We start from the raw sequence: 27551 nt of genomic DNA on the forward strand, positions 1-27551 counted from the left end.
TCCCAGGCTCAAGTGATCCTTCTGCCTCAGTCACACAAGTAGCTGAGACTGTAGGTGTGTGCCAGCATACCTGGCTAATTTTTAATATCCTTCTTGTAGAGATGGGGTCTTGCTATGTTGCCCAGGTGGGCCTGCAACTCCCAGCCTCAAGCAATACTCCTGTCTTGGCCTCCCAAAGCACTGGGATTACAGGCATGAGCCACCATGTCACACCCACCAAAATGTCATTCTGATGGCACACCAACAAATACCCTCTTTATTTCTTTCCTTCATAGTACTTATCAAATAGGTAATCCTCTTACTCGTGTCTCTCCCAGTAGGATGTAAACTGTATGAGTGTAGGGAACAGGTTTGTCTTTTTCACTAATGTACCCCCACTGCATAGCACATAACAAGCTCTCAATATAGGTAGGATAAATATTATTCACTTGTCATTGAGCTTCTAATATAGTTCCTTTTGGTATCATTAATCTTGGGAATTAATTTTGCACTTTAACACAAATGCTTCATGTTCAAATACTGCATCGCTAAATATTTTATGGTTTTATATTGTCTTCTAAATTAAAATCCTATAAAGTTATTTCATGACTCATTTCAATTCCTCTCATTCCACGTGAGAAGTGGTTCTAAATTAATAGGGGAACATAACATCTATCTTTACAGCTTTTCCAAACTGCACATACTCAGACCTAAACAACAATGGGAATGGTGCCCAGACATCTGTAACCCGAAATATTTCCCTGCTGTGCATTATGGCTCACACCTGTAATCTCAGTTTCCCTGCTGTGCATTATGGCTCTTCCTGTAATCCCAGCACTTGGGGAGGCCAAGGCGGGAGGATCACTTGAACCCAGAGTTTGAGACCAGCCTGGGCAACATAGTGAGATCCTGTCTCTCCAGAAAAACCAAATTTTTAAAAATTAGCTGGGTGTGGTGGTAGTCTCAGCTACTGGGGAGGCTGAAGTGGGAGGAGCTCATGAGTCCAGATAGGTTAAGGCTGCAGTAAGCTGTGACTGCGCCACTGTACTCCAACCTGCGTGACAAAGTGAGACCTTGTCTCAAAAAATTTTTTTAAATAAATATTTCCCAGGGTAGACGCTTAGATGGAAACTTTTCTACTTAAGGGACATCTGATAAACAAGACCTTTCCTTATCTGGGTCCATAATAACCAACTTTTAAAAATCAAATAAGTGCATACCACAAATTCCACAGAGAACACAGACTACGTTACTGGCAATCTCTCTTTATGGGGAAAAAAATCTTAGGACTAGTTGTTTTAGGAATTTCAGATAATGTCCATCAGGCCTGAGTTACTATACTATAGATGCTACGTGGATAGAGATTTCAGAGAAAGCTGTGAGTCAAGGAACATTCACTGAAGTTGAAGAAAAGAGCTCAAAGTGAAGTCTACCTGGGGAAAATGTACCATAATCAGAGGTACAGATGCAGAGAAAAATTTCAGAAGAGCGTGTGAGGAAGAATCTAGCTCAAATGGAGTTAATAATGACTCTTGAGCACAAATCTAGCTCAAATGGAGTTAATAATGACTCTTGAGCATAGAAAAATAAGTGGAGAGATAAGATGTTCCCATACCATGAGATTCTTCAACAAAAACGGAGATTAAATATCACACAGCAGGTAATGGGGACTTAAACCCACCTGACTATGTGATGGTATGAGAGAGAAGCTTTAGAGAAGTTAAACATCAAATGTACCAGAAAGATGCACTGGGAACTGACTTGAAAATCCTTAGTTTGTACAGAGGAAGGTAAGAAGCAAAATCTCCTTACTATGTTTAAGGTATTAGGGTTTTTTGTGTGTGTGTTTTTGTTTTTAGAGACAGGGTCTTACTCTGTTGCCTAGCACACCTAGCACACTGCAGCTTCCAGCTCCTTGGCTCAAGCAATCCTCCCACCTCAGCCTCCCAAGTAGCTGGCACTAGAGGTGCACACCACCATATTTGGCTGAATTATTATTATTATTGTTAGGTATTATTAGTAGTAGTAGATATGGGGTCTTGCTTTGTTGCGCAGGTTGGTCTCAAACTCCTGGCCTTAAGTGACTGTCGTGCCCTGCCCTCTCCCCAACCTCCACAGCATGAGGATTACAGTATGAGCTACTGCGCCCAGCCTAGATTTTCACTCTGTATCAGTGGGTTCATCTTCTACTCTCTGTGGTTTTAAAATAGAAATATATCAAATTAGAGGAAGAGAAGAAAAATAATAAATTAAAAGTTTGAAGTTTAAATAAATGCAAAGGCAATCAGTGTTATCTAAAAGAAGAAAAAAATTATGAATTCATAAAGAGAGCCTTAACTAAGAAAGTGGGGTTGTAAATGGCCACCAATCTATGCCACTGAATAAGAGGGATACATTTCATCATAAACTCCATGGAGAAAAGACACATCCTGATGTGGAGACCAGGTTATGGAGCACATCCATTAAAACTCATGTCACCAATCTTGAGTCAACTCTAAAGATTCAGGAACTTTAAACACAGTTTTATAAACAACACTTTAAAAGTGCCCACCTGTCATCAAAAACCTGAGATTAAATGTTCACTGTATCTCATAAACCTGATTATTCCTCACCTGAAAAGTTCTGATTTAGGATTTCTTGACCTATTATCCATGGATCTTGTTGTTCCAGTTTGAACATTGCATCAGGTTTGAGAATTTGAAAACCTGTCGATTGGAAACACAGAGGACTTGGACCTAACTGCCTGGGCTAAGAGTCTTAAATATGTAGAATGTTTTATTATAAAGGCTGCAAAATAAAGCAAGTGAATGAAAATCTTTCAATTCAGTATAAAAGTCAAATAATCTTTGACATGTAAAACTTACATCCAAAATAAACAAACACCTCACAGGCCAGTTACTGGCCATACACTAAGTTACATAAGAATGTTCTTACCCAAGAAAACCAGATTGCTATAGTTCTCCAACATCACATCTCTGTACAAGTTCTTCTGAGTAGGATTAAGTAGCTGCCATTCCTCCAACGTGAAATCCACAGCCACATCCTCAAATGATATCTGGAAAAGCATAATCCCTGTTAAACCTGAAGTGGTTCTCATTTGGTCTTGTGAAATACTTTCTTCTGTATTTGTGGTAGGTGGCCTCTAAGACGGCCCCAGTGACCTCTGACTCTGGTATTCATGCTTTTGCATAATCCTCCCCTCTTGACTGTGGGCTGGACTCACTGACTCATTGTCCTGAACAGAACAGGGAAACATGATGAGATGCCACTTCCAAGACTAGGTTAGAAAGAAATGCAACTTCTATCCTGGGCACTCTCTCTCTCTGGAGGAGTCTGGCTGCTGTGTTGTAAGGCCGCCATGTGGAAGCTCACGTGCCGTGGAACTGAGGCTTCCCAACAGCCACTGAGTGAGCCTGGAGGAGCCAGCTCCTTCCTCGCTGCAGCCCTTCTCAACACCTTCATCACTGCATCATGTGAGACCCTCAACCAGAACCAACTGGGCAAGTACCTGGCAGATTCCAAAACCCAGAAACAGATCAATGTTTGTTGTTTTCAGCCCTTGAGGTTTGGGGTAATTTGTGACACAATAATGAATAACCAATATAATCTAATATAATAAACATAATAATCTTGCATTATGCCTTGAGGAAGGAATGTTTTGAAAATATTTATCATTGTGAATTCATTCATCCATGTACCTGTCCACTGAACAAGAAACCAGAATAGGTTGTCTTTAAACAATACAGTGGTTCTCAAAGAAGGTGCCACTAGTATTTGAGAACCATTCTTAGGTAAGGAATACTGTTCCATGCAGTTGAGCCCTTCAGCATGCCTGGCCTCTGTCTGCTAATGACAGTAATATCTCTCAGTCACTGGCTGGGCACGGTGGCTTACGCCTGTAATCCCAGCACTTTGGGAGGCTGAGGTGGGCGGATCCCCTGAGGTCAGGAATTCAAGACCAGCCTGGCCAACATGGTGAAACCCCAACTCTATTAAACACACACACACACACACATGCACACACACACAAATTAGCTGGGGGTGGTGGTGGGCGCCTGCAATCCCAGCTACTAGGGAGGCTGAGGCAGGAGAATCACTTGAACCTGAGAGGTGGAGGTTGCAGTGAGCCAAGATCGTGCACCTGCATGCAGCCTGGGCAACAGAGCAAGACTCTGTCTCAAATAAATAAATAAACAACAACAACAAAGACAAAAACACTCTCTTTCCTCTGGGAGTGATTCTGCTCCCAAGTAAGAACAACTGGCCAGCTATTTTAGGTATCTTCCAAAACACACATATTGAGCAATTAAGATTCCAGGAACCATTTGGGTGCGGTGGCTCACACCTGAAATCTCAGCACTTTGGGAGGCCAAGGCGGGTGGATCACCTGAGGTCAGGAGTTGGAGACCAGCCTGGCCAGCACTGTAAAACCCCATCTCTACTAAAAATACAAAAATCAGCCAAGTGTGGTGGTGTGTGCCTGTAATCCCAGCTACTCGGGAGGCTGAGACAGGAGAATAGCTTGAACCCAGAAGGTTGAGGTTGCAGTGAGCTGAGATTGTGCCGCTGCACTCCAGCCTGGTGACAGAGCAAGATTCCGTCTAAAAAAAAAAAAAAAAAAAAAGGATTCCAGGAACCATAACAGGTACTAGAAATTTAAAAATGAGTAGAAAAAAATCACATTCTCAAGTACCTTTCAGGCCAGAGTGAATAAGGTTACAGGGCTATGAAACTAGCATTTACAGAATATAGAGACAAAACGGGGATAAAAACACTGGATTTAACAACACTGGGTTAGGTGCTGTAAAGACAGTAAGGCTTATAAAGGGTCTTTAGAAAGTCCTGGTTACAGAGGGGGATGAGGAAAAGGACACTCTCAAGGCAGCAGCATGAGCAAAGGCATGGAAACAAAGTGTGTTTTCTGAGGGATGAAAGTTCAGGAATATAAGAGAGGGAGTGGGAGCGGTGGGAATGGTCCTGGCCTCTTTAAAAGGGAAAGTGGAAACCTAGAGAGGTAAGCAGAGGCCAGCCTTCAGTTGGACTCAGGTAAATTTGAGCATTCCAGTCCCAGCAGCTACAAGGGACACAGGAAAAAGGAGAAAAGCTTAGAATAAGCCCAAGCATAGGGGACTAATAGGTTATTTTCCCTCATAAAGCTGGAACACAAGGAGTGCTCTGTGTGTGGGTCAATGAAAAAAAAATCAAAGAAAATCAATTTCTTGCCTCAAATGTTAGTGTTACACAAAGAGGTCAAAAATTGTCCCTGAGAATTATAACAAGCTAGATTTATATGGGTGTGTGGGCTCAACTCCAGTATAGATGTGTTTTGCAAAAACCTTAAGCACAGAGAGTTCTGAAGTGTTTTTGAGGGGGCCATGCATTCAGGCATCCTGCAGAATCAAATGCAAATTCTATTTAGAGAAAGAGATCAAAATAATTCTCACAAATAAAGATTCAAGAAAAATGAGTACAGAGTAAAAGAGAAACCAGAATGCACACATAAAAAAAAAATCATCCAGGTGCGGTGGCTCATGCCTGTAACCCCAGCACTTTGGGAGGCCGAGGCGGGCAGATCACCTGGTCAGGAGTTTGAGACTAGCCCGGCCAACATAGTGAAACCCATCTCTACTAAAAGTACAAAAATTAACCGGGCGTATGCCTGTAATCCCAGCACTTTGGGAGGCCGAGGCAGGTGGATCACGAGGTCAGGAGATCGAGACCATCCTGGCTAACATGGTGAAACCCCATCTCTACTAAAAATACAAAAAAATTAGCCGGGCATGGTGGTGGGCGCCTGTAGTCCCAGCTACTCGGGAGGCTGAGGCAGGAGAATGGCGTGAACCCGGGAGGCGGAGGTTGCAATGAGCAGAGATCGTACCACTGGACTCCAGCCTGGGCGACAGAGTGAGACTCTGTCTCAAAAAAAAAAAAAAAAAAATTAGCCGGGCGTGGTGGTGGGTGCCTGTAGTCCCAGCTACTCGGGAGGCTGAGGCAGGAGAATGGCGTGAACCTGGGAGGTGGAGCTTGCAGTGAGCCGAGATGGCGCTACTGCACTCCAGCCTGGGCGACAGAGCAAGACTCCATCTCAAAAAAAACCAAAAAAAACCAAACAGGAGTGGTATAAAAGACTTAGGATATTTGAACTGTCAGCACAGAATATAAAATAAATATATTTAATATATTCAAAGAAATGAGAGGTTAATGAAAGTACGAAAAATAATCAGAAGACTATAAAAATGAATAAGCAGATTTGAAAAAAATGGAATATAACTTCTAGAGATAAAATGCATAATAAGTAAAGTTAAGAAGTCAATGGAAGGGCTTAAGAGTAGATTAGGAAAAGATAAAGAGAGAATAAGTGAATTGGAAGATAGACCAGAAGAAATAATAAAGCAAAAGCTCAGAAATGGAAAATATAAAGCAACCCCAGCTACATGCTGCCTACGAAAGAGGCACATTTATATTCAAAATAGTTTAAACATAAAAGGACTCACATCACTTGATTTCAAGACTTCCTATGCAACCACAGTAATTAAGGCAGGATGGCATTTGTGAAAGGATAAAAACACAAGTTAATGGAACAGAACACAGAACTCAAAAATAAGCCCCTACAAATATACTGAATTGTTTCACAAAAGTACAAAAAGCAATTCTACAGTCTTTGTGACAAATAATGTCTCAACAATTTTATACTCATAAGCAAAAGGGATCTCAACACACCTTATATCAAAACTAACTCAAAATGGATCACAGACCTAAACATAAAAAACTATAAAACTTTTAGAAGAAAACCAAAGAAAACCTGTGTGACTTTGGGTTTGGCAATGAGTTAGATACAACACCAAAAGCCTGATCAATTTAAGAAAAAAATTTGATAAATTGGACTTTTTCAAATTTAAGAACTTTTGCTCTGTGAAAGACAATGTTAAGAGAAAGAGAAGGCACGGCACAGACTAAGAGAAAATTATTTGCAAATTCCATACTTGCTAAAGCACTCATATCCAGGATATAAAGAACTCTTACTAAGAAAATAACCTCATTTAAAAAATTAACAAGCTATCTTGACATTTCACCAAAGAAAATATATGGAAGGTGGCTGGGCGCGGTGGCTCATGCCTGTAATCCCAGCATTTTGGGAGGCTGAGGCAGGCGGATCACCTGAGGTCAGGAGTTCAAGACCAGCCTGGCCAACATGGTGAAACCCCATTTCTACTAAAAATACAAAAATTAGCCAGGCATGGTGACACGCACCTGTAATCCTACCTACTGGGGAGGCTAAGGGAGGATAATTGCTTGAACCCAGGAGGCAGAGGTTGCAGTGAGCTGAAATCGTGCCATTGCACTCCAGTCTGGGCGACAAGAATGAAACTCTGTCTCAAAAAAAAAAAAAAAAAAAGAAAATGTATGGATGGAAAGTAAATATATGAAAAGATGTTCAATATATCTGTCAAAAGGTGAATGCAAATTAAAACTATAATGAAAAACTACTATGTACTTATTAGAAGGCTAAAACTAAACACACACACACACAGACACACACACACACACACACCCCTGACAAATATCTGTGAGGACTCAGAGCAAGAGCAACTGTCATTCATTGTGGTGGGAATGTAAAATGTACAGCAGCTTTTGAAAACATTTTGGCAGTTTCTTATAAAGTTGAACACAGACTTACCACACAACCCAGCAATTCCACTCCTAGGTGTTTACTCAAGTAGTGAACTGAAAACTTACATTCACCTGAAAATTTATATTCAAACCTATATGCAGATGAATGCTTTATTCAAAACTGCTAAAAAGTGGAAGCAACTAAGATGTCCTTCAACGAGTGAATGGATAGAGACTGTGGCCCATCCATACATGGGATAGTATTCAAGGGAATCACACGCCAAGAAAAAGGAAGAAACTACCCATAAGATATGAATGAATCTCAAAGGTATGCTGAGTGAGAAATGCCACCGTCAAAAGGTCACATATGTGATCCCATTTATTTATTTATTTATTTATTATTTATTTGAGATGGAGTCTCGCTCTGTCGCCCAGGCTGGAGTGCAGTGGCGCGATCTCGGCTCATGGCAAGCCCCGCCTCCTGGGTTCACGCCATTCTCCTGCCTCAGCCTCCCAAGTAGCTGGGACTACAGGCGCTTGCCACCACGCCCGGCTAACTTTTTGTATTTTTAGTAGAGACGGGGTTTCACCCTGTTAGCCAGGATGGTCTCAATCTCCTGACCTTGTGATCCACCTGCCTCGGCCTCCCAAAGTGCTGGGATTACAGGCAAGAGCCACTGTGCCAGGCCGATCCCATTTATTTTTTTATTTTTATTTTTTATTTTTTTGAGACAGAATCTCACTCTGTTGCCCAGGCTGGGGTGAAGTGGCACGATCTCGACTCACTGCAACCTCTGCCTCCCGGGTTCTAGCGATTCTCCTGCCTCAGCCTCCCGAGTAGCTGGGATTACAGGCACACACCACCACACCCTGCTAATTTTTGTATTTTTAGTAGTGACGGGGTTTCTACATGTTGGTCAGGCTGGTCTCGAACTCCCGACCTCAGGTGATTTGCCCGCCTCAGCCTCCCAAAGTGCTGGTGAGAGGTGACAGCGTGCTGGCAGTCCTCAGAGCCCTCGCTTGCTCTCGGCACCTCCCCTGCCTGGGCTCCCACTTTGGTGGCATTTGAGGAGCCCTTCAGTCCCCCACTGCACTGTGGGAGCCCCTTTCTGGGCTGGCCAAGGCCAGAGCCCACTCCCTCAGCTTGCAGGGAGGTGTGGAGGGAGAGGCACGAGCGGGAACCGGGGCTGTGTCCGGCGCTTGCGGGCCAGCTGGAGTTCCAGGTGGGCGTGGTCTTGGTGGGCCCCGCACTGGGAGCAGCCAGCCAGCCCTGCTGGCCCCGGGCAATGGGGGACTTAGCACCCGGGCCAGTGGCTGCGGAGGGTGTACTGAGTCCCCCAGCAGTGCTGGCCCACCGGCGCTGCGCTGGATTTCTCACCGAGCCTTAGCTGCCTCCCCGCGGGGCAGGGCTGGGGACCTGCAGCCTGCCATGCCTGAGCCTCCCACCCACTCCATGGGCTCCTGTGCCGCCCGAGCCTCCCCGACGAGCACCACCCCCTGCTCCACGGCGCCCAGCCCCATCGACCATCCAAGGGTTGAGGAATGCGAGCGCACGGCGCGGGACTGCCAGGCAGCTCCACCTGCAGCCCCGGTGCGGGATCCACTAGGTGAAGCCAGCTGGGCTCCTGAGTCTGGTGGGGACGTGGAGAGTCTTTATATCTAGCTCAGGGATTGTAAATACACCAATCAGCACCCTGTGTTTAGCTCAAGGTTTGTGAGTGCACCAATCGACACTCTGTATCTAGCTGCTGGTGAGGACGTGGAGAACCTTTATGTCTAGCTCAGGGATTGTAAATACACCAATGGGCACTCTGTATCTAGCTCAAGGTTTGTAAACACACCAATCAGCACCCTGTGTTTAGCTCAAGGTTTGTGAATGCACCAATCGACACTCTGTATCTAGCTGCTCTGGTGGGGCCTTGGAGAAGCTGTGTGTGGAAACTCTGTATCTAACTAATCTGATGGGGACGTGGAGAACCTTTGTATCTAGCTCAGGGATTGTAAACGCACCAATCAGCGCCCTGACAAAACAGGCCACTCGGCTCTACCAATCAGCAGGATGTGGGTGGGGCCAGATAAGAGAATAAAAGCAGGCTGCCCCAGCCAGCATTGGCAACCCGCTCGGGTTCCCTTCCACACTGTGGAAGCTTTGTTCTTTTGCTCTTTGCAATAAATCTTGCTACTGCTCACTCTTTGGGTCCACGCTGCTTTTATGAGCTGTAACACTCACCGCGAAGATCTGCAGCTTCACTCCTGAGCCCAGCAAGACCACAAACCCACCGGGAGGAACGAACAACTCCAGACACGCTGCCTTAAGAGCTGTAACACTCACCGCGAAGGTCTGCAGCTTCACTCCTGAGCCAGCGAGACCACGAACCCACCAGAAGGAAGAAACTCCAAACACATCCGAACAACAGAAGGGACAGACTCCAGACGCGCCACCCTAAGAGCTGTAACACTCACCGCGAGGGCCCGCGGCTTCATTCTTGAAGTCAGTGAGACCAAGAACCCACCAGAAGGAAGAAACTCCGAACACATCTGAACATCAGAAGGGACAGACTCCAGACACGCCACCCTAAGAGCTGTAACACTCACCGCGAGGGTCCGCGGCTTCATTCTTGAAGTCAGTGAGACCAAGAACCCACCAATTCCGGACACACTGGGATTACAGGTGTGAGCCACTGTGCCTAGCCGACATAATTCCATTTATAGGACATTCTGGAAAAGGCAAAGCTGTAGTGACAGAGAACAGATAGTGGTGGCCAGGGATAAGGGATGCATGGCCACAGAGAGGCCGCACAGACTTCCTGTGTGGTGACGGAACCGTTCTGTCCTGACTGTGATGTTGATGACATGAACTTGAACTTGGACATGTTTTAAAACTCCTCTGAGGAAGCTGGCTCCTGGTTAAAAAGGTCTGTGCGAAATTTCAGGCACAAACATAAACAATCACCAAGGCTTTACCCTGTGGGCCTCATAGAGGAAAACTGCCCTCCCCACAACAGACGTGGTGTACAGCCAACGTACTGTGGATGCTACAGGACTATGATGTGGTCCCCAGTCCTGAATGTATTGTTGATGCTGATGTCCCATCTATGTACACCCCTGCTAGCCTTTGCCCCAGTCCCTGATGGGAACTGCTGCAGTTAGGGCCGTTACAGAGCAGCATAGGAAGACTGAATCCACCCAACTCAGGCTATGGCTAGTTCCCTGGCCATTGGATCAGGCCACCGGCCAGCCTCAGACTGGCAGGTAAAACAAGGTTCCTGGTGGAGACAGGACTTTTTTTAAAAAAACTAATTTCAACTTTTTCTTTAGACTCACGAGTACATGTGCAGGTTTGTTTTGTGGGTTTACTGCGTAATGCTGAGGTTTGGGGTACGACTGATCCTGTCACCCAGGTGGTGAGCACAGAACCCAACAGGCTTCCCTCTTCCCTCCCTCCCTCCCCACGTTTGAGGTCCCCCGTGTCTACTGGTCCCATTTTCGTGTCCACGTGTACCCAGTGTTTTGCTCCCACTTATAAATAAGAACAGAGAACATTTGGTTTCCTGTTCCTGAGGACGAGACATTTAGATAAAAATCAGTTCTGCTCCTAAGAAGCATTTTGTTACCCATACGGGTGCTCACCAAAAAGACTCCGGTGCTGACCCAGGAAACACAACCACCCAACTGCACTTGCTAAATGCAGACTAAGATGTCTTCCACTCCGGAGCAAGCAGATATGTGACTGACCGCCTCATGGAGCCACGAGAAACGTCCCACAGAGATGCAGACATGGCCTAGACCGAGCCTCCGCGTGTGCTGCTTCTGCTCTCAGAAGACGGTGAACCACGGGAAACAGCTGTCCTGCTTTCCAGACTCTGGTCAAGGCTAGCACCGCCCAAAGGCAGATTCCCAGGTCAATCGGCCATGACATTCTCGGCAGGTAGATCAATGTTTCGCTGTTTCCTTGTGGTTTGGCCCAGCTAACCCCACACATTCCACTGACTTGGGCCACACTATCCAGGCCCGACATGACCAGATCTGCTTCCCGTTCAGGTTTCCTGAGCGCACTGCATCTGAGCACAGCCCCAGTCCAAACTACACATCAGTAGGCCCAATCATGGGGCGTCTGAGGAACCGTATCGCTCACGAGCAACAGGGTAACTGACTGTTGTAACGGATAGCTTCGGTGGCTGCTGGGAGGGGACGAGATAACCGCAGCCTGGACTACGCAGCTCAGGCAAGAGGCCTCAGGCCTCACGCAGCCGTTCCCCGCGGGGCACTTCCCACGGGCACCTCCAGGCTGCCCTCCGTCACGCGTCCTTCTTCTCCAGGCTGCCCTCTATCACGCGCCCTTTTCCAGGCTGCCCTCCGTCACGCTCCTTCTCCAGGCTGCCCTCCGTCACGCGTCCTTTTTCTCCAGGCTGCCCTCCATCATGCATCCTTCTTCTCCAGGCTGCCCTCCGTCACGCGTCCTTTTTCTCCAGGCTGCCCTCCATCACGCGTCCTTCTTCTCCAGGCTGCCCTCCGTCACGCGTCCTTCTTCTCCAGGCTGCCCTCCATCACGCGTCCTTCTTCTCCGGGCTGCCCTCCATCTTGCACCCTTCTTCTCCAGGCTGCCCTCCATCACGCGTCCCTCTTCTCCAGGCTGCCCTCCATCACGCGTCCTTCTTCTCCGGGCTGCCCTCCATCTTGCACCCTTCTTCTCCAGGCTGCCCTCCATCACGCGTCCCTCTTCTCCAGGCTGCCCTCCATCACGCGTCCTTCTTCTCCAGGCTGCCCTCCGTCACGCGTCCTTCTTCTCCAGGCTGCCCTCCATCACGCGTCCTTCTTCTCCAGGCTGCCCTCCGTCACGCGTCCTTCTTCTCCAGGCTGCCCTCCGTCACGCGTCCTTCTTCTCCAGGCTGCCCTCCATCACGCGTCCTTCTTCTCCGGGCTGCCCTCCATCTTGCACCCTTCTTCTCCGGGCTGCCCTCCATCTTGCACCCTTCTTCTCCGGGCTGCCCTCCATCACGCGTCCCTCTTCTCCAGGCTGCCCTCCATCACGCGTACTTCTTCTCCAGGCTGCCCTCCATCACACGTCCTTCTTCTCCAGGCTGCCCTCCATCACGCGTCCTTCTTCTCCGGGCTGCCCTCCGTCACGCGTCCCTCTTCTCCGGGCTGCCCTCCGTCACGCGTCCCTCTTCTCCGGGCTGCCCTCCGTCACGCGTCCCTCTTCTCCGGGCTGCCCTCCGTCACGCGTCCCTCTTCTCCGGGCTGCCCTCCGTCACGCGTCCCTCTTCTCCGGGCTGCCCTCCGTCACGCGTCCCTCTTCTCCGGGCTGCCCTCCGTCACGCGTCCCTCTTCTCCGGGCTGCCCTCCGTCACGCGTCCCTCTTCTCCGGGCTGCCCTCCGTCACGCGTCCCTCTTCTCCGGGCTGCCCTCCGTCACGCGTCCCTCTTCTCCGGGCTGCCCTCCGTCATGCGTCCTTCTCCGGGCTGCCCTCCATCACGCTCCTTCTCCGGGCTGCCCTCCATCACGCGTCCCTCTTCTCCAGGCTGCCCTCCGTCACGCGTCCCTCTTCTCCAGGCTGCCCTCCGTCACGCGTCCTTCTTCTCCAGGCTGCCCTCCGTCACGCGTCCTTCTTCTCCAGGCTGCCCTCCGTCACGCGTCCTTCTTCTCCAGGCTGCCCTCCATCACGCGTCCTTCTTCTCCGGGCTGCCCTCCGTCACGCGTCCTTCTTCTCCGGGCTGCCCTCCGTCACGCGTCCCTCTTCTCTGGGCTGCGTCACGCGTCCCTCTTCTCCAGGCTGCCCTCCGTCACGCGTCCCTCTTCTCCGGGCTGCCCTCCATCACGCGTCCTTCTTCTCCGGGCTGCCCTCCATCACGCTCCTTCTCCAGGCTGCCCTCCATCACGCGTCCTTCTTCTCCAGGCTGCCCTCCATCACGCGTCCTTCTTCTCCAGGCTGCCCTCCATCACGCGTCCTTCTTCTCCAGGCTGCCCTCCATCACGCGTCCTTCTTCTCCGGGCTGCCCTCCATCTTGCACCCTTCTTCTCCGGGCTGCCCTCCATCACGCGCCCTTTTCCAGGCTGCCCTCCGTCACGCTCCTTCTCCAGGCTGCCCTCCATCACGCGTCCTTCTTCTCCAGGCTGCCCTCCATCACGCATCCTTCTTCTGCAGGCTGCCCTCCATCACGCATCCTTCTTCTGCAGGCTGCCCTCCATCACGCGTCCTTCTTCTCCAGGCTGCCCTCCGTCACGCGTCCTTCTTCTCCAGGCTGCCCTCCGTCACGCGTCCCTCTTCTCCGGGCTGCCCTCCGTCACGCGTCCCTCTTCTCCGGGCTGCCCTCCGTCACACGTCCCTCTTCTCCGGGCTGCCCTCCGTCACGCGTCCTTCTTCTCCAGGCTGCCCTCCATCACGCTCCTTCTCCAGGCTGCCCTCCATCACGCGTCCTTCTTCTCCAGGCTGCCCTCCATCACGCGTCCTTCTTCTCCAGGCTGCCCTCCGTCACGCGTCCCTCTTCTCCGGGCTGCCCTCCATCACGCTCCTTCTCCAGGCTGCCCTCCATCACGCGTCCTTCTCCAGGCTGCCCTCCATCACGCGTCCTTCTTCTCCAGGCTGCCCTCCGTCACGCGTCCCTCTTCTCCGGGCTGCCCTCCATCACGCTCCTTCTCCAGGCTGCCCTCCATCATGCGTCCTTCTTCTCCAGGCTGCCCTCCATCACGCACTCTTCTTCTCCAGTTACAGACACCTCAGACTCCACGGGGCATGGCGCAAGGCCCTTTCATCCCCTTTCTGAAGCCTCAAATAGACGGGAGATATGTAAACCTATTTTTAAACCTTTTAAAAGTTCAGGATTTTGTGCTCAACAATTCTTAAACATGATTTATCTTTTTGGTTATGTAAAAATATTTTGTCCCTCTTGTATACAACCTTTCCAGACAGCACGTATGAATGAAAACAGGAGACATTTTGTTCTTAAGTTTTGATTACTACATGGGACACACAGATAACAGAAAAACAAAACAAAACTGGCATCTGGGAGGCTCAGGGAAAGGGAAAAAATAATAATGATCTTTATTTTTCAGACCTGCTGCTAAAAGCTTTCTCCTCCTCCTAAAAAACCAAACACAAGAGCTCCTCTTGCTGCCTTTCCATGGACTGTGGCGGCTGTGGACTTGGACCGTCTGCTGAGCCCACACCTCGGCTTCCTCACGGTGCTGACGAGGAGAGGCAGGGGACTGCCTTGGCTCCTGGGCTCTGTGCAGAACTCCTCCAGAGACTGTCCACACTCTGATAAGGTGGGACTAACAAACTCATGTCATGGATAAACAGAATGGTTTGGAACTCAGTCCCAGGCAGGCCCTCTGAAGTCAAGGCCTAAACCCAATGATCCAGACTGGACAGAGGCCCGACGATGGGAAGCCACCTTGGATCCCTGTTAACCTCACAACCTGAGGCGTGTGTGCCCGGCTGGGGCACCTGACCTTGTGAATTCGTTGTTTCTAGGGGACCACGTGTGCCCTCTGGGATTGCACTCAGGACCTGTCTCAGCCTGGAAGACATTCAGGTCACGTTCAATTTCCTGGCCAGTGTTCTGCTGTGCCTGAATTGATGCCTCAGGCCAGGTAAAGAAGATTCACACAGATTCTTCTGTCTCTCCAGTGGGCTGTGGGGCGTCTTTCCTGGCATGGCAACTGCCGAGGTGACTGCTGAGGCCATGTTCAGTCCTCCAGGCCCGACCATCCTGCTTGAAATGGCGTCATAGCCATGGTCTGCTGTTGCCTCAGACGATTTACCTGGTTATTGTCACGGCCCGTCAAAGTCTGACCTATTGGGGTCCATGATGAGGTAGCCTGTTTCACACTTAGGTCCTAAAAAATCAAGGAGTGGAGTCAAGGAGTTCAGCTCCTGGTTAAATACCTGTAGTGCGGCCGGGCACGGTGGCTCACGTCTGTAATCCCCGCACTTTGGGAGACTGAGGTGGGTGGATCACAAGGTCAGGAAATTGAGACTATCCTGGCTAACACAGTGAAACCTCGTCTCTACTAAAAATACAAAAAAATTAGCCGGGTGTGGTGGCAGGCGCCTGTAGTCCCAGCTACTCGGGAGGCTGAGGCAGGAGAATGGTGTGAACCGGGGAGGCGGAGCTTGCAGTGAGCTGAGATTGTGCCACTGCACTCCAGTCTAGGCGAGAGAGCGAGACTCCATCTCAAAAAAAAAAAAACAAAAAAAACCTGTAGTGCATGTTCAGGTGTAAGCACAGGCAATTACCAAGGCTTTACCCAGCAGGCCTCAGGGGAAAACTGCCCTCCCAAGAGACTTGGTGCACGGCCAGCGCACTCTGGTCTTTGAGGGGAGCTGCAGTCAGGGGTCGTGATCTCACACATTTGCCCTTCTTACCCAGGCACCTGCACTCCAGTCTCCTGAGGCCTTTCTCAGGTGCTAATGCAAGACCTCCTCGTTGGGGTGGGGGAGAACCCTGAAGACACTTTTCCCCACTTTGACTCAGTACCTGGTACTTTTCTACTCCCAGCCCCTCCCTCCCTACCCCAGGGTCCAAAAAAATTGCTGGAGTTTTTTGTTCAGGGCTCCCTCGGCTGAGGGCAAAGAGACAATCCCCACATCTGCACTGATGCAACTGGCTCTTTGTCAGAAGCATTAGAACCAAAGCGACTCCATCTTGAGTGAGGGCGAGGGAAAATGAGGCTGGAGCTTGCTGGACAGCATTGCCAGGAGGTGAGGTATTCCTGGCCTCTAGATGTTTACGGTTAAGGGAACAGATTAGTAATGTGTACTAAACAGACCCATGTCTTGAGAACAAAACCGTTTCTAATTTTGCTTTAAAGATAATAATATTGATTCTTATAAAACATATTAAGAAAATCAATCCTTTGTCACAAACCCTTGTGGCTGAGCACATCTCCCTGTGACTGTCATTGTTGTTGTCCTACATGTCAACAAGCCTTGTACCTAGGGTGGGCGCCTTCCTCCTCCTGCTTTCCGGAATGCCCTGCTCTGCCTATGGAGTAGCCATCCTTTATTCCTTTACTTTTTTTTTTTTGAGACGGCGTCTTGCTCCGTCACCCAGGCTGGAGTGCAGTGGTGCCACTCCTGGCGTGGGACTGAACATCAAAAAAAGAAAATATCAGGAAGAAAGGAAAGGCAGGGAAAGGGTGAGAGGGGAGAGGCTGGCTAGGTGGTAAGAATTCCTCCGAAAGGTGAGGGGACACCACAGTCTGTTTCTTGAGTCAACAAAGTACGGAAACAGAGCTGAACGCAGATCCCTGCATGTCAGGCCTTTGCCAACAGAAGCGGCATTTCCATCCAAAACACATCAACATTCCAGGGGAGAGCATACTTATGGGGACCATTTGAAGGTTTCGTAATGATCAATTCTGCCAGGTGATTTAAGTTTCTTTCCTAAAACTGGAATCTAGGTAGGATGTGCAACCAAGACCCCATCTCAGTCCTCGAAGAAACTGTGTTCTGAATTCTTTCGATTCATGCCCTTAGCTGACATTGAGGAGCTCCAAGAAATAGTCCTAGGAAACCTGTTTGTTTATTACAAGGCTGCTATTTAGGATCTTACCACTATGCCAGGTACATGAATAATTATCAAAACATTTTCTTTATGTGTAATTATTGGAAGTATTTGCTTCTCCAGAGTAATCTGTCTGCTTTTTCCTTTTGACAAGAGGAACCCACGTTAACTATTCCTACTTCCCTTTCTGTTATGGCTTCTGGAAATAACAGAAAAGCTTGCAGTTCAACTCTGTAACAGGGAAGGATCCCATTTCTTATTGATCTCTTCCAACTTTAAGACTTTTGTATGATTCTTTTTCTCACTTTGTCACCCTGGCTGGAGTGCACTGATGCGATCTCAGCTCACTGCAGCCTCCATCTCCTGGGTTCAAGTGATTCTCATGCCTCAGCCTCCCGAGTAGCTGGGAGGCCAATTTTTGTATTTTCAGTAGAGACGGGGTTTTGCCATGTTGGCCAGGCTGGTCTCAAACTCCTGACCTCAAATGATCTGCCCTCCTTGGCCTCCCAAAGGGCTGGGATTACAGGCATGAGCCACCATGCCCAGCTGAGACTTTTGTATGTTTCTATAATCTACTTTGTGCTTCTTTGGACATCTTCTTTCCCAAGTTTATATTTTCTCTTATTTAAATGTATTTAGACCCTTCTGTGTGTTGCAGAGATTTCTGTAAGCCTCGTAACACCCACGAAACAGAGGATAAACCGATAACCCACCTGTGACTGGATCATTTTCATGAAACAGAGGATAAACCGATAACCCACCTGTGACTGGATCATTTTCATGAAACAGAGGATAAACCGATAACCCACCTGTGACTGGATCATTTTCCGCTGCTCTTGGGAAATCTGCTGTTTTGTGACTTCTCTTAGTCCTGACACCCTGGAGAGGCCTCTGGTCAGTGGTCTGTAAACTGAGAATACATCCTTGGTCTTGTGGGCTCTTCTTTCTTATCTCACACGGATTGTCTTGTTCCAGAGGGCTATTGCCTGTGGATGCAGTGGACATTTTATTTTAGATGATCTAATTAATTTGGGAACCTAAATCTTGGTGTTCTCTTGCTGGGAGCTCAGATTATTTAAAGTCTCAAACTAGATGTTGGGTAGGCTCACACCAGGGCTAGCGGGTGGGAAGCAGGGTGGAATGTGAGCTACTAGCATGTCTCCGTCGGGTCTGACCTGCATCTAGGCCAGGTCTGCAGTACGCACGGAACTGAACAGCCCCGGCTCCACCCATAAATGCCAGATGGAAACCACTCCCCTGGCTGGTTCAAGCAGACACCTCCAGAGGAGCACCACTACCCCAAACTGCTCAGCACAGACATCATGAAGCTCTGGAAATGCCATGAGGACTTATCCATTTGGCAGCAATACTTCCTGGAGCACCTAAATCAAATTACTTGTGTTAAGTGCTACAGAGTAAAACGCAACTTACTTCTAGGCAGGGTGGTAAACAGAAAATGGACTTTAGGCAGAGATGGATCAGCCCAGGAACAAAAGGAAAACCTAGATCAGAGGAACTAATGTAAGAGTAAAAAAAGAAAAACAGACACCCCTGGGCAGATGCAGGCTGGGGTGGAGCTGAGGCGTGGGTTTGCGGCTGAGCAGGGCCTGGCTGCAGCCTACAGCAGATGGGAGACAGAGGGCGCAGCAAGACACAAGGCAGGGAATGTCTTACGTTGCCTCTTCCCCAGTTCACACCGGAACAGATACCGCCTGCACTTTCCTTCAGAAATCAGCAGTAACAGCCCAGCTGCTGGTTTCCAAGGGGTACCTGAGGCAGACCCCAGTCCCTGTGGAACTGAGGAATCATGGAGGGGTAAAGGCTGCTGCTGTTCTTTGGGTATTTTCTGACCTCCTGCCTCCAGCATCCCAGGGCTGGGAGTTGCGGGAATGGCAACTCACAAGCTGCCCAGAGTGGGGGCAGCTCACAGCTGGAAGAGGGGGCACAATTCCCAGGTCTACCCTCGGTCCTGGGCCCCTGAGCACCCCTCTGCTTCAACTCATCAGAAGCTTCAGAGACTAAAGCCTGGCCTTCAGCCCTTCCCTCACGCGCATCTCCAGACCACATGGGGGAGCAGCTGACACCCCGAGGGGAACGTGTGCTCACAGGCCTGGAAGGGCAAATACAGATTTAAAAGGAGGAAAAAATCCCTAATTTTCCCTCATGCAAAATACAGAAAGAGATTCACCCCCTTGGTTTTTTTTTTTTTTTTTTTTTTTTTTGAGGCAGAGTTTCGCTGTTGTAGCCCAGGCTGGAGTGCAATGGCATGATCTCGGCTCACTGCAACCTCCGCCTCCTGGGTTCAAGCGATTCTTCTGCCTCAGACTCCCAAGTAGCTGGGATTACAGGTGCCCACCATCACGCCTGGCTAATTTTTTTGTATTTTTAGTAGAGTTGGAGTTTCGCCATATTGGCCAGGCTAGTCTCGAACTCCTGACCTCAGGTGATCCGCCCACCTCAGCCTCCCAAAGTGCTGGGATTACAGATGTGAGCCACCACGCCCGGCCACATTTTTTTCTTTGAGACAGGGTCTTGCTCTGTCACCCAGGCTGGAGTGCAGTGGCATGATCTTGGCTCACCGTAGCCTCAACCTTCCTGGGCTCAGGTGAATTCTCCCACCACAGCCTCCTGAGTAGCTGGGACTATAGGTGTACGCCACCATCCCCAGCTAATTTTTGTATTTTTTGTAGAGACGGGGTTTTGCCTTATTGCCCAGGTTGGCCTTGAACTCCTGGGCTCAAGTGATCCACTGGCCTTGGCCTTCCAAAGTGCTGGGACTACAGGTGTGAGCCATTGTGTCTGGCCTTGTTTAATTTTTATTCAATAATAAAATTATTTTTTTTTATTTTCTACTTTTGTGAAGAGGTCTTCTGGGTTGGCAGATTTTAGGTTTATTTCCCCAAATAATCAGGGAACTAAGTATAACCATTATCTTTAAAACTTTTTCAAAAGTTTTTTTTTTTTTTTTGAGGTGGAGTTTCGCTCTTGTTGCCAGGGCTGGAGTGCAGTGGCGTGATCTCGGCTCACTGCAACCTCCGCCTCCAAACTTTTGGAGCCCTTAACCCTCCATGATTCCTCAGTTCTGCAGGGACTGGGGTCTGCCTCAGGTACCCCTTGGAAACCGACAGCCTGGGCTGTTACTGCTGATTTCTGAAGGAAAGTGCAGGCGGTATCTGTTCCAGTTTTCAAAACTTTTAAAACTTTTTTCAAAGACCACAAACTGCACAAAAGATACCATCTTAGGCAGAAGATGGAAAAGACTGACCAAGATTTAAAATAAGCATAATGAACTCAAAAAGCACCACATCCTGGTACACACGAATGCTCACACTTTACATTTCTTCACTGCCCATGGACCAGGCCACTTAGATGAAGCCAGACACGGAATCAGAGCCAAAGAAATGAAGGACACGCAGCTGCACAGGGATGCTCTTTCCTTCATTAGAATGAGTCTGAAAAGAAATGTCCAAAAAAAGCTTCCTGTAAACTTGGGAGACAAGAGGGACGGAAATTCCACCTCACGTAACAATCCTGCCAAGCAACGTTTGTCCAGCACTTGCCGTCTACACCTGTGGAGCGAGGCCACGTGGCCCAGGAATGGTTGCCGAGCAGCTCTGAAGCTCCCAGGGCTGAAGCAGGTGACTCCCAAGCACACGGCAAGGGCCCCACAGGCAAGGGGCTAACCAGCTAGCCAGGAAGATAACAAGTGGGACGAGGCCAGTGGCACCTTTCCAGAAAGTGAGGTAAACTGAGCGAGAAGACCTACAGCAAGAGCCCTTTTCTCGTCTTTGTCTGTCTTCACTGTCCCACAGAAATAGAGTAAGCAATGACTGAAGTCTCCGCTCCCCTGCCTCAAATCAGGGAGGAAAGTTAGGACTGCATATTAGCAAATGGCCGGGTTTTGCCTCAGGGCAACTGAAAAAAAGAGTAGAGCCAGACGCCACTCCTCTGCGCGGTCTCCCACGTACCCCAGAGGCTGAGGGTTGGAGAATTAGACAAGGGTCGTTCCCAGGTGACCCCACGCTCAGGAACCCCACGGTGCACAGCCAGCAGCATCCACACCTGCAGGGCCCAGGAGGCGGGGACCAGCGTAGCTCACGCCTGGCACCTGCGGAAGCAGACATCAGCGTAGCTCACGCCTGGCACCTGCAGGGAGCAGACATCAGCGTAGCTCACGCCTGGCACCTGCGGAAGCAGACATCAGCGTAGCTCACGCCTGGCACCTGCAGGGAGCAGGAGGCAGAGACCAGCGTAGCTCACGCCTGCTTGGTATCTGTTGGGGGAAAGGCTTATGGGGTGCCTGTATTAACTGGCCATAAAAATATGGGACAAGAAGTTGTGGAAAGCCACAAGAGGCCTCTGAGGAGGAAAGCCTTCTTATCGCCGTGATGTTCCCAGGCTCTGAGCGAGTTGCTCCATCATCCATAAACACTGTGTTCAAGGAGAAGGACACTCCTTTGAAGCATTGGAAGCCAGACGTGCAGGTTCCTAGTTAAGCCCACTCCCACTAGCTACTCTCCGGTAAGTTAAAAATAGGCTGTTTGAGCACAAAGGAGATTCATTTAAACCACCAGTGCTATAGATTACACGCATGATGGGCGCACTGCCTCCCTTTCACTGTTTCGCCCTGAACGTCTGCTTCTTAGCTGTAAGTGATGGTACTCAATCAATAGAGTGGAAACCAGAACCCTGCGCCTTTTGCAGCCTCCGATTTGCAATTGGCCCCCGGCCCTCACTCTTTATGCACTCTTAACCTGTCTCTTCTCATTCCTTTGTCGCCACCGGACTTTGGGTACCCTACGGGTGGTGCTGAGGCTGGTCCCCAACAGTATCTGCAGGGAGCAGGAGGCGGAGACCAGTGTAGCTCGCGCCTGGCATTGGCTCCCAAGTTCTTAATGTCTCCCTCTCCGTCATTAAGAGAATCAAGGTAAGACTCAGGTCACGAGGGGAGACAGGTCCCAGTGTCAACAGGGACAGTTAACAACCACAGTCTCTCTGCAAGCATTGGCTGAACTCTGGATTCTGACCCAAACCGTGGTGAACGGCAGAGCAAGGACACTGAGGTAGGAGGAATTCCTAGAAACGGCGGGAAAGGAGAGGCATGGCGCAGGCTTCGCCCGTTCGCAGCTGAAGTAGAGATAAAGGTCAGAGGCTCTAAGAGGACTCTTTCTAGTCTGCAGTGTGAAGGGTTTGCGGCTCGAGGCAGATTCTCGAGAAAAAACATCCTGGAAGAGCCCAGAGATTGGCATCCAAAGACGCAGCTCCTCCTGAGACGCCTGGGAGCTCCTTCAGGCTTGTGGCACAGAGGTCGGGGGCTCTACCATCTAGGAGGCCCAGAGAGAAGCCCTGACTACAAAGAGACCCCATAGTTACTGGCATCCAAACCTGGGGTCCCTGAGATCAAGGTCCCCCTGCCCTCCCGGAAGCTTCGAATTAGGTCAGACCCTTTTTGAGTGAATGCAGAAGGGATCTCCTCCTGCTGCTTCTCCAGCAAAGGGAACATCTTGTCGTCCTGAGTCCAAAAGCAGCCACCCTGGCCTCCCCCTTCAGAATCCTGAGTAATCCCTCTGCTCTCACATTCACACCGAAACTCTCACCCCACACACACTGATCTACAAGTACACGCACACTCAGACATGCGCACACACTCACGGATGCACACACATGCACACGTACAGACACGCACATACATGCACAGACGTGCACAGACGCACACATACAGACACACACAGACATACACACACGCACACGTGCAGACATGCACACACAGACGCACACACAGACACACTAATACACCCGTACATCACACACAGACGTGCACACACACTGATGCACACGTACACACACACAAAGACAGGCACACAGACACCCTGAGTACATCGCACATACACTCACAGACACACACAGATACACAGGGACACACACAGTACACACATGCACACACGCTCAGACACACTGATACGTACATCACACATACACTCACAGACACAGGTACACAGGTACACAATACACACAAAGACATGCACACTCAGACACACTGATACACATGTACATCACAGACATGTACAGACATACTGATAACACATCACAGACATGTACACACAGATACATACATCATACACAGACATGTACACACACTGATACATCACACATACTCACAGACATGTACAGACACACTGATACACAAGTACATCACGCATACACTCACAGACACACACTGGTACGTAACGTATACACAGACACATAGACACAGACATGCACACACACTCAGACACACTGATACACATGTACATCACACATACACTCAGACACGTACATACAGACGCAGATGTACATCACACATACACACAGATACACATGTACACACAGACAGGTACACAGAATGCACACACTGATACACACGTACATCACACACACAGACACGTACACACAGATACACATGTACATCACACATATACGTACACACAGATACGTACATCACAGACACACTCACAGACATGTACACACAGATACGTATCTCATACATATACACACTCAGACATGCACACACAGATGCATACATATCTCACATATACACACAGACACGTACACACACCGATGTACACGTACGTCACACACTCACACGTACACACACTGATGCACACGTATACCATACACACAGACACGCACACACTCAGACAGATACACACGTTCGTATCACAGACACGTACAGATACACACACTGATGCACACGTACATCCCACATAACACAGACATGCACAAACTCACTGATATACACGTACATCACACATGCACACACAATGATACATACATGACACATACACATGTACAACACACATCACAGACAAGTACACACACATTGATACACATGTACATCACGCATCACACATACACCACACACATACACATACACGCATACATCACACACATATACTCACACTCATACACACACACACTCATACACACATCACACACATTCAAACACATACGTACATCACACAATACACATTCCCACACACGCCTCACATTTTCACACATGTACATACATCACATACACACACGTTCACACACATCACACACACACAGTCTCATTTACCCGCTAGGAAAGCAGCATTTGCTGATTTCCTATTACACACCAGGCACTGTTCTGAGAACACGGGAAAGACCACTCAACAAGATGTACAGTGTCTCTGCCCTCTAGGGAAACAGCCAAGTAAATAAATGATTTCTGACTGTGAGCGCTCAGAAAAAATTTTAACTGTGGGCCAGGCGCGGTGGCTCACGCCTGTAATCCCAGCAATTTGGGAGGCCGAGGCAGTAGGCAGATCACTTGAGGTCAGGAGTTCGAGACCAGCCTGGCCAACATGGTGAAAACCCATCTTTACTAAAAATACAAAAAATTAGCTGGGCATGGTGGCGGGCACCTGTAATCCCAGCTACTGGGGGCGTTGAGGCAGAAGAATCGCTGGAACCCAGGAGATGGAGGTTGCAGTGAGCTGAGATCACGCCACTGCACTCAAGCATGGGCGACTCTGTCTCAAAAAAAAAAAAAAAGGAAATTTTAACTGTGACCAAGGGATGAATGGGCAGAAGATATTCCTCCCAGACGTCGTAGAGGCTTGTGGGAGGAGGTGGCTTTTAGCTGAGCCTGAAGCAGGAGGAGTCCGCCACGGAAGGCTGGGCCGACCACACCACTCCAGGCACCTCAGATGCAAAGGTCTTGGGTGGGGGAGCTGGAGGTCATCAGGAGGGATGGAAGAGGCCCAGGAGGTACAAACAGCAAGGGGGAAATTCTACAAGGGGAAGACCTTAAGGCCAACGGGGTCACTGAGAACTTTTAAAAAAGGAAATAATCACGTAAAAAGAGTGATCACTGATCAGCGGTCACAAGCTACAAGGAGAGGGCCAAAGGGCAAAAAGACCTGTCACTCACGAGAGGCTTGCCTGAGCCAACCCACGACCCATTCGCATTCGGATCTGCTTCCAGACCCACCAACACGGCCCTGGCAAGTTCCCCGGATTACCAAGTCCCAGGGAGGGCCTCCATCACACACACACCCCAGACACAAACCACTGAACTCCGCAGCTCCAAGCCCCTGCCAACCTCCAGCATCCCAAGTCCCCCAGTCACTCACAGTGACCACCTGAGAATTCTCCAGGTCCACATCCCAAGACATCCCCAGATCACTGAATCCAATAGGCCTGCTTCACAGACCTCCAGACCACACAACCACCGAACTCCATCAACCCCACTCTCACTCACCGCATGTGCCCCCATCACTCCCACAGGACCACAATGGCTGACTTCACAGGCCACCCAGTCTCTCTCCCCAAGAGGCCGCCCCTCCAGGGCCTTCAGAGACACACACTATGGGTTCCCCAGTGACCATCCAACAAAGCCCCCAGGCGGTTAACTCTAGTGGCCCCACAACAGCCTCCAGAAACACCTGACCACAGACTCCACAGACTGGCACAGTATAGACCACTAATCACAGATACCCAAAGGCCACTAACTTATTATTATCTTTTTTAAGATGGAGTCTCACTCTGTCATCAGGCTGGAGTGCAGTGGCAAAATCTCGGTTCACTGCAACCTCTGCCTCCTGGGTTCAAGCAATTCTCCTGCCTCAGCCTCCTGAGTAGGTGGGATTACAGGCGCCCGCCACCATGCCCAGCTAATTTTTGTATTTTTAGTAGAGATGGGGTTTCACCATGTTGGCCAGGATGGTCTGGATCTCTTGACCTCCTGATCTGCCTGCCTCAGCCTCCCAAAGTGCTGGGATTACAGGTGTGAGCCACGGTGCCCAGCTAAGGCCACTAACTTCTAACTCCACATTCACCGCAAATGGCAAACAAACTATTAGGCTCCCCAGGCTTCCCTCTCACTGACACCCACAGGGTCCCCAATTTCTCGCCCTCACCCACCCGCACACCAGTCACAGACACTTGCACGCATACTTGGCATTGATCCCAAGCCCTCGATCATTCCTCCTCACAGACCTCACTGCCCACCCCATCAGTCATTCAGTCATCTCTGGTACCCGGTCACTAATACAAACAAGCTCCTTCTCACCTGGTTCCAACACCCTCAAATAACAAAGCCAATGCCAGGGCACGAGCCAATAAAACTGTCCCGCATTCAACGATGTACACTGGACCCTTTATTCCTAATCCTCCACAGGCCCCCAGACACTTACCATTCCTACGTCACACCATAGACCTCACAGGCCAGGCAGAGTCATCCCTACAGGCCCAACTGATGACTGGACCCCAGTGACTCCCACATGGTTTTTAAATACAGATGCCAGACACCATAATCACCAGCACCCCCAAAGCCCCACTTAAGAATCACCACAGACTGAAACCCCAAACTCTGAGTCCCAAAGGATCCCCACAGAACTCAGATACTCCTGCAGATGAGCTGGGAAGGGGAGGAGAAGGGTGGGGAGCGGGGGAGAAGGGGCTTCAGTCACTCCTGCAGGTGAGGTGGGGAGGGGACGAGAAGGATGGGGGAGGAGAAGGGTGGGGAGGGGAGGAGAAGGGTGGGGAGTGGGGGGAGAAGGGTGGGGAGGGGGGGAGAAGGGTGGAGAGGGGAGGAGAAGGTGGGGAGGGCAGAAGGGTGGGGAGGGGAGGAGAAGGGTGGGGAGGGGAGAAGGGTGGGGAGCGGGGGAGAAGGGTGGGGGGGAGAAGGGTGGGGAGGGGAGGAGAAGGGTGGGGAGGGGGGATAAGGGTGGGGGAGAAGGGTGGGGAGGGGGGAGAAGGGTGGGGGAGAAGGGTGGGGAGGGGAGGAGAAGGGTGGGGAGGGGGGAGAAGGGTGGAGAAGGGAGGAGAACGGTGGGGAGGGCAGAAGGGTGGGGAGGGGAGGAGAAGGGTGGGGAGGGGAGGAGAAGGGTGGGGAGGGGAGAAGGGTGGGGAGGGGAGGAGAAGGGTGGGGAGGGGAGAAGGGTGGGGAGGGGGGAGAAGGGCGGGGAGGGGGGGAGAAGGGTGGGGAGGGGAGGAGAAGGGTGGGGAGGGGAGAAGGGTGGGGAGGGGAGGAGAAGGGTGGGGAGGGGGGATAAGGGTGGGGAGAAGGGTGGGGAGGGGAGGAGAAGGGTGGGGAGCAGGGGAGAAGGGCGGGGGGACAAGGGTGGGGAGGGGAGAAGGGTGGGGAGGGGAGGAGAAGGGTGGGGAGGGGGGAGAAGGGTGGGGAGGGGGAGAAGGGCGGGGGGATAAGGGTGGGGAGGGGAGAAGGGTGGGGAGGGGAGAAGGGTGGGGAGGGGGAGAAGGGTGGGGAGGGGGGAGAAGGGTGGGGAGGGGGAGAAGGGTGGGGAGGGGGGAGAAGGGTGGGGAGGGGGGAGAAGGGTGGGGAGGGGGGAGAAGGGTGGGGAGGGGGGGAGAAGGGTGGGGAGGGGGGAGAAGGGTGGGGAGGGGAGAAGGGTGGGGAGGGGAGAAGGGTGGGGAGGGGGAGAAGGG

General features: G+C 50.2%; 1 protein-coding gene across 6 annotated transcripts in view; it reads right to left on the reverse strand.

The window, feature by feature from the left end:
* Positions 1-27551, reverse strand: part of ZNF605 (zinc finger protein 605) — a 38384-nt gene that overhangs the window by 8698 nt on the left and 2135 nt on the right. For 2 of the 6 annotated variants that reach the window (XM_055096449.2, XM_034934947.3), the window contains exons 2-3: positions 17909-18085; positions 2914-3034 (exon numbers count right to left, since the gene is read on the reverse strand). In XM_055096449.2, coding sequence (XP_054952424.1) covers positions 2914-3034; positions 17909-17923 — 136 coding nt within the window. In that variant the 5' untranslated portion in view covers positions 17924-18085. Of the gene's footprint in view, positions 1-2591; positions 2685-2913; positions 3035-17812; positions 17830-17908; positions 18086-20428; positions 20552-27551 lie in introns of those variants that run through there. The other 4 variants (XM_003814595.5, XM_057299569.1, XM_055096450.2 and 1 more) reach the window with 4 other exon arrangements.

Source organism: Pan paniscus, chromosome 10, assembly GCF_029289425.2.
Source record: "Pan paniscus chromosome 10, NHGRI_mPanPan1-v2.0_pri, whole genome shotgun sequence".
NCBI classification, from domain to species: Eukaryota; Metazoa; Chordata; class Mammalia; order Primates; family Hominidae; genus Pan; species Pan paniscus.